The sequence below is a fragment of the Sinohyriopsis cumingii genome, chromosome 2 (assembly GCF_028554795.1).
Source record: "Sinohyriopsis cumingii isolate HCF-2022 chromosome 2, ASM2855479v2, whole genome shotgun sequence".
Taxonomy (NCBI): Eukaryota; Metazoa; Mollusca; class Bivalvia; order Unionida; family Unionidae; genus Sinohyriopsis; species Sinohyriopsis cumingii.
Window position 1 is genome coordinate 85,823,404 of NC_142962.1, and position 16,766 is coordinate 85,840,169.

Sequence of the window (16,766 nt, forward strand, 5' to 3'; positions counted from 1 at the left end):
AAAAAATTCATGAACCAGACTCAGTGATTTACCTTATTTGCATATTTGGGGGTATCCTAACCATATCTGGAGTTACATTGTCGACATTGTTTCATGCATTTGTTGAAAAAATGTAAAGCTAATCTTTCAAAGTTTTCTGTGGCGAGACAATTTAAATAGATGCATCATTTTGGCAATACATTATATTGTCAGAAATATCTTTGTATCATGATAAAATATTGATATTAGAACACACTCCAAATGGCACCTGCATACATTATTATTGACTGGGCCACAAGCATGGTTTGAGATCAACTTCTAGCGCTGTTGATGAGACTTCATTACCTGAATTTGTTAATCGTTTATGTCCATTCAATCACATTACCCAGCAGAAATTAAAGTAACTATATAATTCAGAACTGGTCACTTTAGAAATCTGGGTACTGTGCACATTTATCACCAAAATGCAGTACATTTACAAGAAAATGACTAACATTCCATAAGTTTAACACGAACTAAACACAAGTAATGAAAACAGAATTCATTTTCCACAAAAGAAAGCACTGAAATATTAGAACAATGCAACATAGTTTATCTTGCTCAATTCCAACCAGATCTGAACTGGCCCCACGCATCAACACACAATCATTTCAACAGAGATATCTTCAAGACAAAGATGGAGAAACCAACTTTCCTAGTAAAATATGTTTCTTCAATAATAATTACCCAATCATATTACCGTAGAAGAACTACTACTTCACAAGCCCAGCTCTCACAGGCTAAAATTTTTTTAAAGAAAGCTAGAAGTTATCTGCACACTTAGGTGGCAGTTAGAGTGATCTCCTCTTGATAATGGATTAACAGGTCATGTTCAGTTGGGGGCGCTCACCAGTTATTATGTACTTTTGAGAGAGTGACGTATGTAAGGTGAAGCTGTTTGCATTTAAAACATGCACAATGGAGTGAAAAGTGGCATACCTCTATGCTACATTAATGTAATGTGGATGATATTTGTTTGGATATTGTACTTTTGGAAATTGTACATGATTTAAGCACCATGCTGACTAAAATGACTGCTCCCTTGTGCTAAAAAATCAGCCTGAATTAGTCTAAAGTACACTATCCATAGCAGCTATTAAACTAGTGAAAATGAATTTTGCCAGACTATACAATACCAGCTTCTGAAAGTGCAATGAATGAATTACCAAATATATAAAATGTAAAAAATAATTATTGGCTCTTTTTTATACAATTTACCTCTGAAGTTCAGGAAGTGAAAATGACCAAGTGGAGCTAGCACTTTTTTGAAAGATGCACATCTGGAGTAAGGCCAAGCTGTACACTCTATACCCATATTACACCCATCAATCATACATCAAACTAAAGGGAATTAAAGGTTCTTTGAATTATACCTAAGATATACAAGGTCTTTTTTAAATAGCCAGTATAACCAGTGAGTAAAGCCGGGGAAATTCTTTTTCTTTAAAATCTTAACCCTATGCAAAATGCTAAATTGTAGAGCACCACCTTACTACTTCTGAGCAGAAGACATGCTCTCTTATGGATGTAGCAGCAGGGTGGCTAGGCTGGCATATGTGTAATATAAGGTTAAAAAAAACGTTAATTACCATTTGACCCCTATTAAATACATTGTAATGGCTAAAAGAAATAATTGGGTTTTTGCCTTTCATTTGAATGGCTAATTAGATGCATATGTGTGGTCTAAATAATTTATATTTATTATTAAGATCTTTTAAGTGTTTGGACATTGAACAAATTCATAATACTGTTTGTGTAAAATAGTAGTCTCATTTTATGTACTATATAATCCATTGTCAACCAACGCGTGAAAACAATTAACCATGACATGAATTGTCCAGCAGCACAAGGCTGTTGTTACAGCATTTACATGCTACATGTACTTAAATTGGCCTAGATGTTTGGCTGCCTCAGTGCCCCAGACAACAAACATAAACTTCTTAATGAGGCTGCCAAGGGAAAGCGGCTACTCATAGGGAATGAAAACCTGTCAACAAGGGTCTTTAAATTTGTTTTTTTTCTCAATTAAGCATAAGTAAAACTTGTACTAATTTAAAACAAGCATGAATTCCAGAACAGAGAAATGCATTAAAGTATGATTAACCTGCAGAAAACGAAACAAGCACAAGAAAAAATTATATTTGTTCCAATCAACGATAACAATGGAAAATGCAACAGTCAATCAGATTTCATTGTCTTAGTCAGAAATGTCTTGAATCAATGGCTGATGAGATCGAGACTGCAGACTCCACTGGTATTGCTCGGGAAGAATTATTATTATTTACACCTGGATCACGAAGCTAGAGTGAGATAGCTGAATATATCTATTTTTATAAATGAAATTGTTTGTGGAAAGTATCACCAGCACTGAGCATATATGTATGAATCATTTCATCAAAATAAGCAGGTCCACGTGTTACTTCAGACTGAAACGAGGTTATCAACTTAACAGGGGTCAAGATAAGTGACAAAAAATTAGAAAAACAAAGAAGCACTTTTTCGGAACCAGACTGAAATGCTTGACATAAACGGGTTCTCTATATAATCAAGGTCAAGATAAGTGGGTTTGATTGTACTTACAAAGCAGATGCTATAACATCAATTATAAATCAATGTTACCTGCAGAAAATGATGGCCTGTACAGGTAAAATCAGTACAGCATCTCATATATTAATACAAAGTGGATGCTAAGATTAGATAAATATAGAAAACATACTTGTATCCTACTGTTGTAGAAATTATACAGCAATATTATTTCTATTTCACACACTAGACATGCACCTAATTATACATAACAATAGCAACATCAGGGGACACAATTGCATCCTGAGCAGATATGTACCAAGGGTGCCTAAGTGTGTAAAGAGGGCAAAGTGATGAGGAAGTGAAGAACAGAAAAGTTAGAAATTCATAAATGGAGTTTATTACCCATCAAAGATGACATGCCTCCAACATGCTTTATAAAGAAAACTTCCAAAATGCTTATAACTGGATTGAGAGGCCTTTCTGTCTCTGTTGTTGTTGTTGTTGTAGGGTTATACATCATTTTTCAGCACAATATAGGCTATACATAGTGTCCAGTAATAATGGTAGAGGATAACCCCGGGATTTCCCTGGAAAGAACCACCAACCCACGAGAAGCTTCTGGCAAGCTTTCTCACAAACTCACATTGACTGAGCATGAGACTTGAACCCATGCAGACAGAGGTGAGATGGCAGTTATCCGTACCAGTGAGCACTTTAGACCACGCGGGGCCCCCTCTCTGTCTGTAGGCAACATGTTATCAAGCAAGAGCAGAAGTAACTAAAGTATTCATGGGACTTAGCATTCATCCCTGTATCAATGGGAGATCACTCTATTTTACTGCCACCTAAATGGACAGACAACATTTGGCTTTTAAGCTAAAAAGTTTTAACCTAGGAGTGCTGGATTTGTGAGGTAGTCATAGTTCTCCTAAGGTATGATAATTGGGTAACATATCTGAAGAAAAGTAATTATTTCTTAACAGCTTGATATTCATATTACCAACTGTCATGATGAACAGATTGTAACATCTTTATTACACTAAATGATCTCCTTAACATTTTTCAAAATTACATTTCATATCTAAGTTCAGTTTCTTTAAGCTCCAAAAGTTTTAAAAACTTCAAGCTTAACTTACTGACCTTCCAACAACATTGTTCATGGTCTGTTTTGCCATGACAGTTGTGGGTGCCATTCCTCCATAAGCCAAGGCCATCTCCTTGACAACATTATTGTTTTCCTCAAACAGAACTCTCATTCCAGCATTAACAGTGGCAATATCATCTTCTCTGCGATAGGCCTGCTTGTATCCAAAGAAGTATTCACACTGCAAAAAAAGTACACATTTTTTTGATATTATTATTTTTTACTTCTGACATTCTTTGCATAATGCAAGTGGATGAGAATCACCTGCCATGGAACAAAATCTTGGTGACTTTCATCTTTACTTGGTCTCCTTGAGATGAGTTCCATATTATAATTAATAATATCATCAACTTCATCAATATAATAACACCATCATAACAAATACAACAGAGAGTACATTAATAATATCATGCTAGATACAATATCAAAGTTTCAAGATAGTAAGTTATACCTCATTGCACATTAAGACAACAGAAAATGTACCTACTACAAAAATTTAGAAACCAGAGATTACTTCCATCACAAAAATAAGAAAGTTTGCAGCTAGTTGCTGATAACTGGTACCTTTTAAATGTGTGAGTGATTATATCATTGGTAATTATCCTATACTTTATAAAATGCAAGTACAAAAATACCATTTCTTGAGGAAAAGTGCCTCTCTCCCTTTTCTCCCCTACTTTGAAAGCAAAAAATACATTCTCTTAGGAAAAAACCCATAATGAAATCAACGTGATTTGATTGAAAAAAATCAAGTAAACTACATAATGAAATCACTGCAATCTGACTGAAAAAATCTTGCTTTTGTTCTTTCCTTTTTATTAGCATTAAATATGACCATTATCTGTGGCAAAGGGAAATAAGCACTTGTGGGCTCATAACACTTGTGGGCTGTCAATATGCAGCTAAATAATAGCAGTGGTTTAATTAAATATCAATATTACCATACTTTTCCAACAAATTAATTGCTGCTGTCATTTTTTGTGTTGAAAGATGATTAATACAAATGTGCTAGAGACTTAGGCTACTATGTAAAACCTTGTATTATCAGAAATAGGGTAACACAGTTAAATAGGGTAACACAATTAAATATGGTAATACAATTAAATAGGGTAACACAATTAAATAGGGTAATACAATTAAATAAGGTACAATTAAATAGGATAAAACAATTAAATAGGGTAGCACAAATTTCTTCCAAGAAGGTACAAGTTTATTTGTATTAATGATGTAAATGTACATTAGTATATACCTTTCTTGTGAATGGAAGAGTGACAGACAATAGAATTTCATCATCGTTCAATGCAGTTTTTCTATATCCAAGGAAAAATTTGTCATCCATTGTTATCTTACGTCTCCCTCCATCTGAAAAATTCAATACACTGATATACACTAAAAATAAGATAAACTTCTCTGCTTAAAGCCTGACTAAATACAATACACTTACACTGATATACACTAAAAAAAATAGACTTCTCTGTTAAAAAGCCTGACTAAAAACTTTAAAAATATTTACCAACCATATATGTCTGTGTATGACACTTACCCACTGTACAAAACATAGACTTGAACCTTTCAGCACACAATGTCCCAAAAGATCAGGGTTGACATTGAATATACTAGTCCAATTATTTCATATAAATTGCATAAATTCAGATCTGCTAGTGACAGGTGTGGGCCTAAACTGTTTTCAATAAGGTGCATATTAATTCAGCTTTGCTAGTGATATATCTGGGTCTAAACTCTGTGTGTGTGTGTGTTTTCGATTTTTAATGTAGCTTTAACAATTTTTCAGTCATATCACTATGATGTCTGCAGTGTAGCAGCTTATAGTGATTTGTAGCACTGGGGCATCACAAGACAGACATGTAGCATCATGTCCCACCCAGACACATCATCCTGACATCAGGCTGACTAATCCTAACACTAACCTCTTAATGCTGAGTGCCAAGCAAGGCAGCTGCTAGTACCATTTTTATAAATCTTTGCTAAAACCCCACTGGGGTTCAACATACAACATCCCACATCCTTGGTGGATGCTCCAACTACTAAGCCACTGGAGCAGTCTCTGGGTCTAAACTGTTTCCAAAAAGGTGCAAATTAATTCAAATCTGCTAGTGACATCTCTGGGTCTAAATGGTTTTTAATAAGGTGTGCAATTCATACAGAAAAATATGGTAACAGAATGACATAAAAAATAAATACCCCTGATTCTCACTTCTGCTTATAGTTTAGGTGGATAAAACAAAAAGTAATATGACTGAAATATATATATATATATATATATATATATATATATATATATATATATATATATATATATATATATATATATATATATATATATATATATATATGTTGTTGTTGTTGTTTTAGGGTTTAACGCCATTTTTCAGCACACGATAGGCTATACATGGCAGCCAGTATTAATGGTGGAGGAAGAACCTGGGAAAACCCTGGAAAGAACCACCGACCCACAAGAAGCTACTGGCAAGCTTTCTCACATACCCACATTGGCTGAATCCGAGACTCAAACCTATGCAGACAGAGATGTCAATGATCTGTAACGGAGAGCGCTTTAGACCACTCGGGGCCCATATATATATATATATATATATATATATATATATATATATATATATATATATATATATATATATATATATATATATATATATATATATATATATAATGAAAATAAGAAAACAAATCCCATCTGACAATAACATAAACAAAGAGAGACTGGTGCTCTGCTGTCTAAAAAGAATTCAAGGAATCCAAAACAAACCCATTTCTTCTTTTTAACTGCTAAATACTGAAGACTCAGACTACTTGAACCTCCAACATACCATATGTGGCAAACAACCACTGTTTTCTTGTGTTTGAGTTACAACCTTCACAATATATTGTAAGATCAGAGCAAATTTCTTTGGAAATAAGAATAATCAATTTGTCTCTATGTCAAGAGACAACTAGTGCAAAATTTGGTAAAATCTACAATCTGTAAATACTATTATTTTAAAGAAAATAAAACCAGTTATTGAAGTGGTTTCATTCAAGATATCTTCAGATATATCAATTAAATGAGTTATATGATAACAAGAGACTCAGTAGGGTCTTATATTACTCAAATGGTTTTGATAACAATTGACCATTTCTATATGGCAGCCAATATATTGGATGTCCTAGGTGAACCATTTCATTTTGGACCAAGCAGACCATGGGAAAAATATGTTGGTCAATTTTGATGGCAATTGACTTGAAAGCGGCAGTGATAAGAAATTTATACTAATGATCAACAGATGAGAGGCAACTGCATTAGTTCTTTTAGTCTATGACCATTAGAACTAAAAAGAATACTGCACCAATATTATCATGGTATTTACAATCTTACAATTTCATCCATTCATCTATTTAATATCAAACATGTATTAAAATTGTGAATGCTCTGGTGGCCTAAGTGTTCGAGTGTCCAGGTCAGATGTGGAAGTTCAAACCCTGGCCAAGTCACACAAAGACTTATTAAAATGATATTAGCACTGGTTGGCCTGGTGTCAGGATAATGTGACTGGATGTGACATGATGCTACATGTCTGCGGCATGATGCCCAGTGCTAAACGTCACTATAAACTGCCACACTGCAGATACTGCAGCAATATGACTGAGATAGTGTTAATACTAGATTAATAATCCAAATCACACACTCTAAAATTCCATTGGGAAAAAAAATTATTTTACAAAATGTCAAATGTAAAAATACTAAGCTTAAGGAATTCTGCTTTTGCAAATTCATTGCTTATTACAGAGCCTGAAATGGTGTGCTGATTGTTTAATGATGCCCTCTATACGGGACGAAAATGGCGTGTTGATTGTTTTATGATGCCATCTATACGGGATGAAAATGGCATGTTGATTGTTTTATGATGCCATCTATATGGGATGAAAAATGGCGTGTTGATTGTTTTATGATGCCATCTATATGGGATGAAAATGGCGTGCTGACTGTTTTATGATCCCATCTATATGGGATAGCTTTTCACCTGGATGTATCTGAGCTGTCTGAATTCCAGGAGAAATAGGATGAAAATGACAAGACTGCAAGTTCTGTGTCTTAATATATAATGAAAAGAAACATATATATACAATTTTCATATTCACAATAACAGTCCTGTCAAATTCTGTCTTAATAAAAAATGAAAAGAAACATTTACAATGCTGTCGGGCATTTCTGCGCACTTAAGGTTTCCATCTCCAATACTGAAGCAAAATGCATACTGAATTCGACTGATTGATGAAAATAAAATGCAGCAATGCTTACCATTTGAAAAGAGGCAATTGTCACCAGAATATTCTGTTCAAAATAATATTAAATTTGGACACAGGGGATACCGCCCCTGTGTTTTCCTGACTCATGATATGTTGGCCTATTCTGCGCACAGCTCTGGAAAGATGTAATATTTATTAATTGGGCAATATATATGAAATGCATTACTTTGGACTGTTTCTGTCAGCATTTCAGTCGAGTAATTAGGTCAGGTTTATAACTAGTTTTACAAAATTCAATGTAATAATGCCAATAAATGGCAAGATATATCAAGCTAACAATACCGATCTTGTAAAAAAGTTAGTAAAGTTCAACATTTTATATTTTTAAAAAATCTGTTATGTGGAAAAGAAACAACAATGAATAGGATGTAATGTGTTTACAATGTCTTGCTGATGAGGAAAAAGATTACTCAAGAATTTAGAAACAGACTATACACCGGTTAATTTCTTGAGAATTTATATTCTAGTGGCAAGTTGACATGTTGGGTAGCAGATGATTTTGTATGTGTGGGACAACTTCTTGCAAAAATGTAAACTTGGATCAAAATGCAATATTGTTTTCAGGTATACATTTCCATCTTTTATATAATGTATTTATTTGTATGATTCTAAAAGATACATAGTAAATAGGATTTTCTGGGTTACCGGTTCAAGAAGGTCATGGAGTGGGTCTTCATGAAAACATTTAGAATCACATTTTCATATCCATTTCGAGTCGAAATGCCGGATATTTTTGTACACTTTATGAATATCATTTTTCTTAATTACATTGTAATCGTTCTTTTTGGGGATACAAAATGGATTTTTGACCCAAAATAACATGTGATCCAATGTTTACAGAAATGACATATCGTTGCGCAGAATTAACTGATGTGCAGAATTGGCCGACATGGTGGTATATACAGTTTTCATAGTCACAACAACAGTCCTGTCAAATTCTGTCTTATTAAATAATGAAAAGAAACATTTTTATACAATTTTCATTTTCACAATAACAGTCCTGTCAAATTCTGTCTTATTAAATAATGAAAAGAAACAGTTATATACAGTTTTCATATTCACAATAACAGTCCTGTCAAATTCTGTCATATTAAATAATGAAAAGAAACAGTTATACACAATTTTCCTATTCACAATAACAGTCCTGTCAAATTCTGTCATATTAAATAATGAAAAGAAACAGTTATACACAATTTTCATATTCACAATAACAGTCCTGTCAAATTCTGTCTTATTAAATAATGAAAAGAAACAGTTATATACAGTTTTCATATTCACAATAACAGTCCTGTCAAATTCTGTCATATTAAATAATGAAAAGAAACAGTTATACACAATTTTCATATTCACAATAACAGTCCTGTCAAATTCTGTCTTATTAAATAATGAAAAGAAACAGTTATACACAATTTTCATATTCACAATAACAGTCCTGTCAAATTCTGTCATATTAAATAATGAAAAGAAACAGTTATACACAATTTTCATATTCACAATAACAGTCCTGTCAAATTCTGTGTATTATTAAGTAATGAAAAAAACATTTATATACAATTTTGATATTCACATAAACAGTCCTATGAAAAAAAAAATAATCATATACAAGACCTTTACAAATCATTAGCAATCTGTGACATGCTATAAATCAGGAATGCAGACTTTCTGTTATGGAAACAAATGTGATCAAACAAATCATGCCATAGTGAAACACGTGAATCAAGTAGCCATGAGATCGCTGATCTGCCTAATCGACAAAAATCTAGATAAGTCAGATGCTTTCAATACAAATTTTTTCCACTGCTGTAGATGCAACATATTATTAAATCATATTTTACAAGACTTCTCCAGTTTTTATACTTTCGTTCATAGTGTCTGCTGTATAAACATCCTTTGTCAAATATTTCATGGCTTCCAAGCCAGTATGATTTCTTTTAAAATTGAACAAATTCTGTAAAAGGAATTTTCAAAAATAAAACTGCAAATGTTTTCTATTTTAAGTAACATCCATCAAATCTGAAGGTGGATCAGCTTTATTTCTACAAATGAGAAAGACCTTCAAGCTAAGACTATCAAAATTACCTTGATAGAAGAAATTGTTTTCTATTTTTAGTAGCAGCACCACATTTTATAGCAAAATGGCACATAAACTTAAAAGTCCATCATGCCAAGATGATTTCTGTCAAATCAAATTAGAATGGCACACAAACTTAAAAGTCCTTCATGCCAAGATGATTTCTGTCAAATCTGATCGAAATGGCAAACAAACTTAAAAGTCCTTCATGCCAAGATGCTTTCTGTCAAATCTGATCTGAATGGCACACAAACTTAAAAGTCCTTCATACCAAGATGCTTTCTGTCAAATCTAATCTGAATGGCAAACAAACTTAAAAGTCCTTCATACCAAGATGATTTCTGTCAAATCTGATCAGAATGGCACAAAAACTTAAAAGTCCTTCATCCCAAGATGCTTTCTGTCAAATCTGATCAGAATGGCAAACAAACTTAAAAGTCCTTCATGCCAAGATGATTTCTGTCAAATCTGATCAGAATGGCAAACAAACTTAAAAGTCCTTCATACCAAGATGCTTTCTGTCAAATCTGATCAGAATGGCAAACAAACTTAAAAGTCCTTCATGCCAAGATGCTGTCAAATCTGATCAGAATGGCAAACAAACTTAAAAGTCCTTCATGCCAAGATGATTTCTGTCAAATCTGATCAGAATGGCAAACAAACTTAAAAGTCCTTCATACCAAGATGCTTTCTGTCAAATCTGATCAGAATGGCAAACAAACTTAAAAGTCCTTCATGCCAAGATGCTTTCTGTCAAATCTAATCAGATTCTTCTGAGTGGTCTTTGAGAAATCACTCAAAATATTTTCTATCTATAGTAATGGTGGCCATATTTAAAGGCAAATTTGCACCATTTGTATAAATTTTAAAGCTCTCATGCCAGAATGTATAAAATTCGTGTTCTGATGAGTGATTTCTAAAAAGAGATGATTTTTTAAAAGTAAATGTAACTTCAATTGACTGTGGATGGTACAAATGTACAAAATTTGAGAGGCTCCTATGTGGTTATTTTTAGGTTAAATTTTATTTAATTCTACTGAGTAATATTATTAGATTGGGTTGGTTTTGTGGGTTTAATGCCATTTTTCAGCACATGATAGGCTATAAATGACTCAAACCCAAGTCAACAAAGGTAAGATGGCACTGATCTCTAAAGGTGAGTGACTGAGATAACTTTGCCACCCAAGGCCCACAATTTATAAGAAGAAATCATTCCAAGATTGTTACATTTTTATGAATGGTGGCTATATTTGATAACTGATCTGCATTATTTACTTAAAAAATTTAAAGTCTTGTATATTAGGAGGCTTTCCTTTAAAATGGTAAAATTTTCTTGATTGTTTTTTGAGAAGTCATTTAAAGGGTTTTATATAATTTAGTAAATGTGACAATAATCTCATGGTGAATTTCATGTGTGTGTGATGTGATTTGGACTTTTAACGTAACTTTAACAATTTTTAAGTCATATTGCTAGGATGTCTGCAATGTGGCAGTTTATAGTGATGTCTAGCACTGAGGCATCATGCCACAGACATGTAGCATGATGTCCCACCCAGTCATATTATCCTGACACCAGGCCGACCAGTTCTAACACTAACCTCTTAACGTTGAGCGCCAAGCAAGGCAGCTGTTAGTACCAATTTTGTAAGTCTTTGGTATGACTCAGCCGGGGATCGAACCCATGACCTTCCGCATCTGAGGCAGACGCTCTGACCACTAGGCCACTGGAGCGGTCAGTGGTGAATTTTATAGACAAATGTACAAGACCTCTTTGACAGGTTGCTTTCTGTCAAATTTGGTCAAATTCTATTGAGTATCTTGAAGAAGTCATTTTTAGATTTTTCTATTTTTAGTAACAGCAACCATATTTGATAGTGAGTCAGCATCTTTTGTAAACAAAATTGAAAGCAATCTATCCCAGGATGCTTTCTGTAAAATTTGGTTGAATTCCATTATGTCGTTTTTAAAAAGAAGAAATTTAGAGGTTGAGCAAAATCTCTAAATATGCTATTATATAGTTTTAATATTTTTAAAAAAAGAAATTAAACTTCAACATTCTGAAGGACAAAACATTTATCAAAAAACATAATAAATGTTGTTGTTGTTGTTGTCAGGTTTAACGCCATTTTTCAGCACACGATAGACTATACATGGCGGCCAGTAATAATGGTGGAGGAAGAACACGGAAAACCCCCGGAAAGAACCACTGACCCACGAGAAGCTATCGGCAAGCTTTCTCACATACCCACATTAGCCGAATCTGAGACTCGAACCATAATAAATAAGCCTTATTATAAATGCTGTTGCTTCCAAACTAGAAAATACCAACATCAAAACAGCAGTTGGACAACATAAAGTCAAATAACCAGAACTGCACAGATCATCTCAATGTATATATATATATCCAGGTCAATTTGAAAATACAGAATATATAATTTTAAAACTTAACAAACCTTGACTGTCACAAATTTTTCCACAAGATAATCCTGAACAATTATGGTTGATAATTTGACAATGTTAACTTTTAATGCTTTTTTGAAGGCATCATAACAACACTGTTTTGTTTTACAAATATTAGGTGCTGTATTAAATTATCTGTTTTTTAATGAAATCTCTCACTGATCTTGTTTAATTTGTCCCAAAAGAAAACATAAGGTGTTTGAAAATTCAGAACAAACATGATCACAGGGTACTTCTCCATACTTCTTCTATGTAATAATTATAGGCTACATGTGTGTGCTATACCAAACGTGCTAGTGTATGCTATACTCTTTGCAAGTTATAATTTTTGTATTATTTAATAAGTTTAATTATAATATTTAACTTTTTGTATATTTGTATGGATTGTGTAATATAATTGGTTTGTCCTTGCAGATCTTTTCTTTTAGTTTGTCTTTGCAGATTTTTCTCTTCATAATTCTTTTCATTTTATTACAATTTCAAATCAATTTTCTCCATATTCGTATTCCGTTTCTTCCAATAACTCATCATAGGTTAGCTTATAGTAATCCTTCTTCCTTTTCCTTTCCCTTTCTTCAGTTGTTGTTTTTGATAGATCTTCTTCTTTTGATTTTTCTGATTTAAGGATCATCTTGCCTTCTTTTTCATTCCTTTGTGTTCCTTTCTCTGTTCTGATGGAGATTCAACCAAGATTAGAGCTAGAAAATGCTCACTAACCCAAACATTTTCAAATAATTATATTATTGGTGTTGTCCCTCTCAGACTTGCATCATAGAAGGGACCCCCTAGTGCCAAAAGTTAAAGAATGATATGTGTTTGCATTTCCCCCTTTATGTTGATGAATGTATGTGTTCATTTGATTATAATTTTTATGAATTTTGATCTAGGGTTTTTACACCTTCCTAATCTAGTGTATTATAGTCCCCTTGACCCTGGCTGATCTTGGAGCCTTTAGTTACGAATAGTGATCCTTGCCAGGTATCAGTGGTGCCCGGTGTATGCTATATGTATGTGTTAATTGTTTTGTATGTTATCTTTGTTTTTGTACGGGCTGGCTATAAATGATCAGATTATTTTGAATTTTTATTAGTTACTAGTCACTCTAGTATTATTTTAGTGGGTGTGCATGAGAGAACAGATGGGAGTAAAAGTTGGGAATAATATAAAATGGATAGAGATAAATATTTGGATGTAGGCGTGTTGTGTATATTCACGTTTCTGTTTTTGTAATGTTCTTGTTTTTGGTCTTGCCTTTCGGGAGATCCGGTACGACCCATACTACCCACATGTTAGTCATGTAGCTTAGGAATCGTACCATCAAACTGCTCCTTAATCAACAAGACCATAGTTTGTTACTGGAAAGGAACAATATTACTGACCTCCAAGCTAGTTGAAATTCACTCTGAAAGCCGTCAATTATTTTATATATCTTCCATTGCTGTCTTCATTACAGAGTTAATATAATTTATCAGTTCATTGTAGATTTTCACATTATATTTGTTTTTAATTATATTCCTTAGATCTTGTCCATCTGTAGCCTTCTTAGAATTCTACAAAATGCTCACCAACCCATACACTTTTTAAGTAATTCTGGGTTGCTTGGATCTAAACATAAATATATAGATTTTGAAATGGAAATAAAAAAATACTCTTAACATTTTCATATCCTAAATATTTGGCAAAGGATCGTTTGACACAACTATCCAATTAATACATACTGAAGCCAGTATCACTGACATTTTGGAGAAAATAATTTTGTACTTTACCAAATAAGTTTATGGTTAAGTCTTTTTTTCCACCTAGTCTGCATTAAACCAACTATCTTTTTAAAATGATGAGTCAAGGGGCTACAACTGTGGTTGACTTAAATCAAGTCTATTAGTCTGTAAGAAAAGTTACACTGAAATTATTTTGGAGAACTTACCAATAGAAACAACCTCCAGTTTGGCACCTGCTGCCAGGAAAAGAGGGTTCAGGTCTGATATAGGACTGGCTGTGATAATATTCCCACCAATAGCCTTTAAAAAAGAAAAGATATAAATTGTTTTTGAAAAACAAATATTAGTACACTAAGTGACAAAAACAATAACATGGTGGACATCTACTTGAAATCCAGTCTCAGGATTTAGATGTCTGATCTACTACAGTTCGAGTACATTCTGAAAAGAAGTCATCTGATTTGAGCAATACTGAACATACTGACCAACAGATTGGCATCATGTATTCAAACATCTGTCATCAAATTATTCAACTGCAACTCTTCAGAAATTGTTTCAAGTTTATGCCATTTTTAAATGAAAGAAGTCATGACATCCTGTTTATACAAACCTAAATATTTTTTATGCAATACATGTTTTTTCTTCTTCTAGAAATGAAAATGGGGGTGAACTTGGTGCAAAAATATGAGCAATAAACACACACTATTTGAAGACGCATGTTCATATTTATTGCTATATACAATTTTTTATATACTACTGATGATATGAGTTAAAATCTAATGATGCAATTTTATTCAGTCTACATATGAAGGCCTTTTTGCAGTTTACCCCCCCCCCCCATTTTCTTTTTCACAAAAGTTGTTTTATCTTCAATTATTTTCAGAAAACATGGTTAAGCAAGTTGTTATTATTTTAGGGTTTAACGCTATTTTTCAGCACAAGATAGGCTATACATGGTGGAGGAAGAACCCAGGAAAACCCCAGAAAGAACCAGTGACCCACAAGAAGCTACTGGCAAGGTTTATGCCCACATTGGTGGAACCTGAGACTCGAACCCACGCAGAGGTGAGATGGCAATAATTCATAATGGTGAGCACTTTAGACCATTCAAGGGGTTAATCAAGTTAAGCATGAGCATATTTTTCATAATTTTAATTAATCTGTCATTATAAATGCAGTGTTTATAATTGTGTGATTGGCAAACATATGCAATAAGGAGCACTTATCAATGCTGATATACATTTAATACCAACAAAAACTGGTGCCAAACATAAATTTTGTGCAAATTAATGTATTACAAAATGAACATCCTGTATACACAATTATTTTGTTACAATCTTTGAGAGGCAACTAAAATTTAATAAATACATTCTAAATAAAGGTGACTTGTTTTGCTAGGTATGCCACTATATTGATAGTTTAAAGACATGTTTTGCTTATTTTTTAAAAATCACACATACTGACATTAGCACTAAAGCAATGAACAAAATCCAAATCAAATATTTTCTTTCTAGAAAATTGTTATAGTGCACAGTACACAGTTGATATTATAGGTTTTACACTATTTCTCAGCACATGATAGCACGTACTGAGAAACATGATAATATCAACTAAGACAACATTCTAAATTTAATTATCTTAACTGATATTAGTAAAATGTCTTAAATGATGCAAGCCAAACAACTAAAATAGCATAATGTACTATTTATCCCTTTTATGAAAGGCCAACCGATCTTGTAAGGCCATCTATTTATTAAAGAATGGGTGCCCTCACAAGAATGGGTACCCTCACAAAAATGGGTGCCCTCACAAGAATGGGTACCCTCACAAGAATGAGTGCCCTCACAAGAATGGGTACCCTCATAAAAATGGGTGCCCTCACAAGAATGGGTGCCCTCACAAGACGCCATATATGACTATTGATTTATCAAATTTGTGCCCTTTCCACATCCCTGTTCAGAGATCTAAAATGTATGCAGATATTATCCCTTACATTCCTAATATCAAGCAATTTTCTTATTAGGAAATGTTGAACATGAAATTCTCAATAGTTAATATATATAAATATTGTTATTTCTAATATCTGTGTAATGATTCTGATACAAGCCAATAAATTCATTAGATCTCATGTTGACATAAACTGTCACATACAGGGATAGTCCTGGCTTTTAAAAAGCTGTCGCCAAAAAAATCGCCAACCTCAATCTTTTGTCGCCAATTTTCAAAAAGTGTCGCCAAAACAAGTAGTGTACATTTTTCCAAGTGTTAATTTAGTCTATTAATGTAACAGGCAATGAAAATTACAAAAGATGGGTTAGTTAATACTTTAATTACAACAAGCATTAACAAAATGTTACAAAGTGTTACATGAATATCGGTCGCGAATTTAGGGCTGCCCACTTGTTGAATGCAGTTTCAAAGTCTAATTTTTCACATCTGTACATGCTGATTCTCATTAAATTCTCGAGAGATGAGATGCAGAGCTTATTTCTGATGTAAGTTTTTA

General features: G+C 33.2%; 1 protein-coding gene across 2 annotated transcripts in view; it reads right to left on the minus strand.

Annotated features, from left to right (window-relative positions):
- The window catches only part of LOC149805312 (xanthine dehydrogenase/oxidase-like), a 212,841-nt gene that overhangs the window by 113,067 nt on the left and 83,008 nt on the right, over positions 1-16,766 (minus strand). For both annotated transcript variants that reach the window (XM_089949223.1, XM_089949222.1), the window contains exons 12-14: positions 14,467-14,560; positions 4,938-5,050; positions 3,685-3,869 (exon numbers count right to left, since the gene is read on the minus strand). In XM_089949223.1, coding sequence (XP_089805349.1) covers positions 3,685-3,869; positions 4,938-5,050; positions 14,467-14,560 — 392 coding nt within the window. The remainder of the gene's footprint in view (positions 1-3,684; positions 3,870-4,937; positions 5,051-14,466; positions 14,561-16,766) is intronic.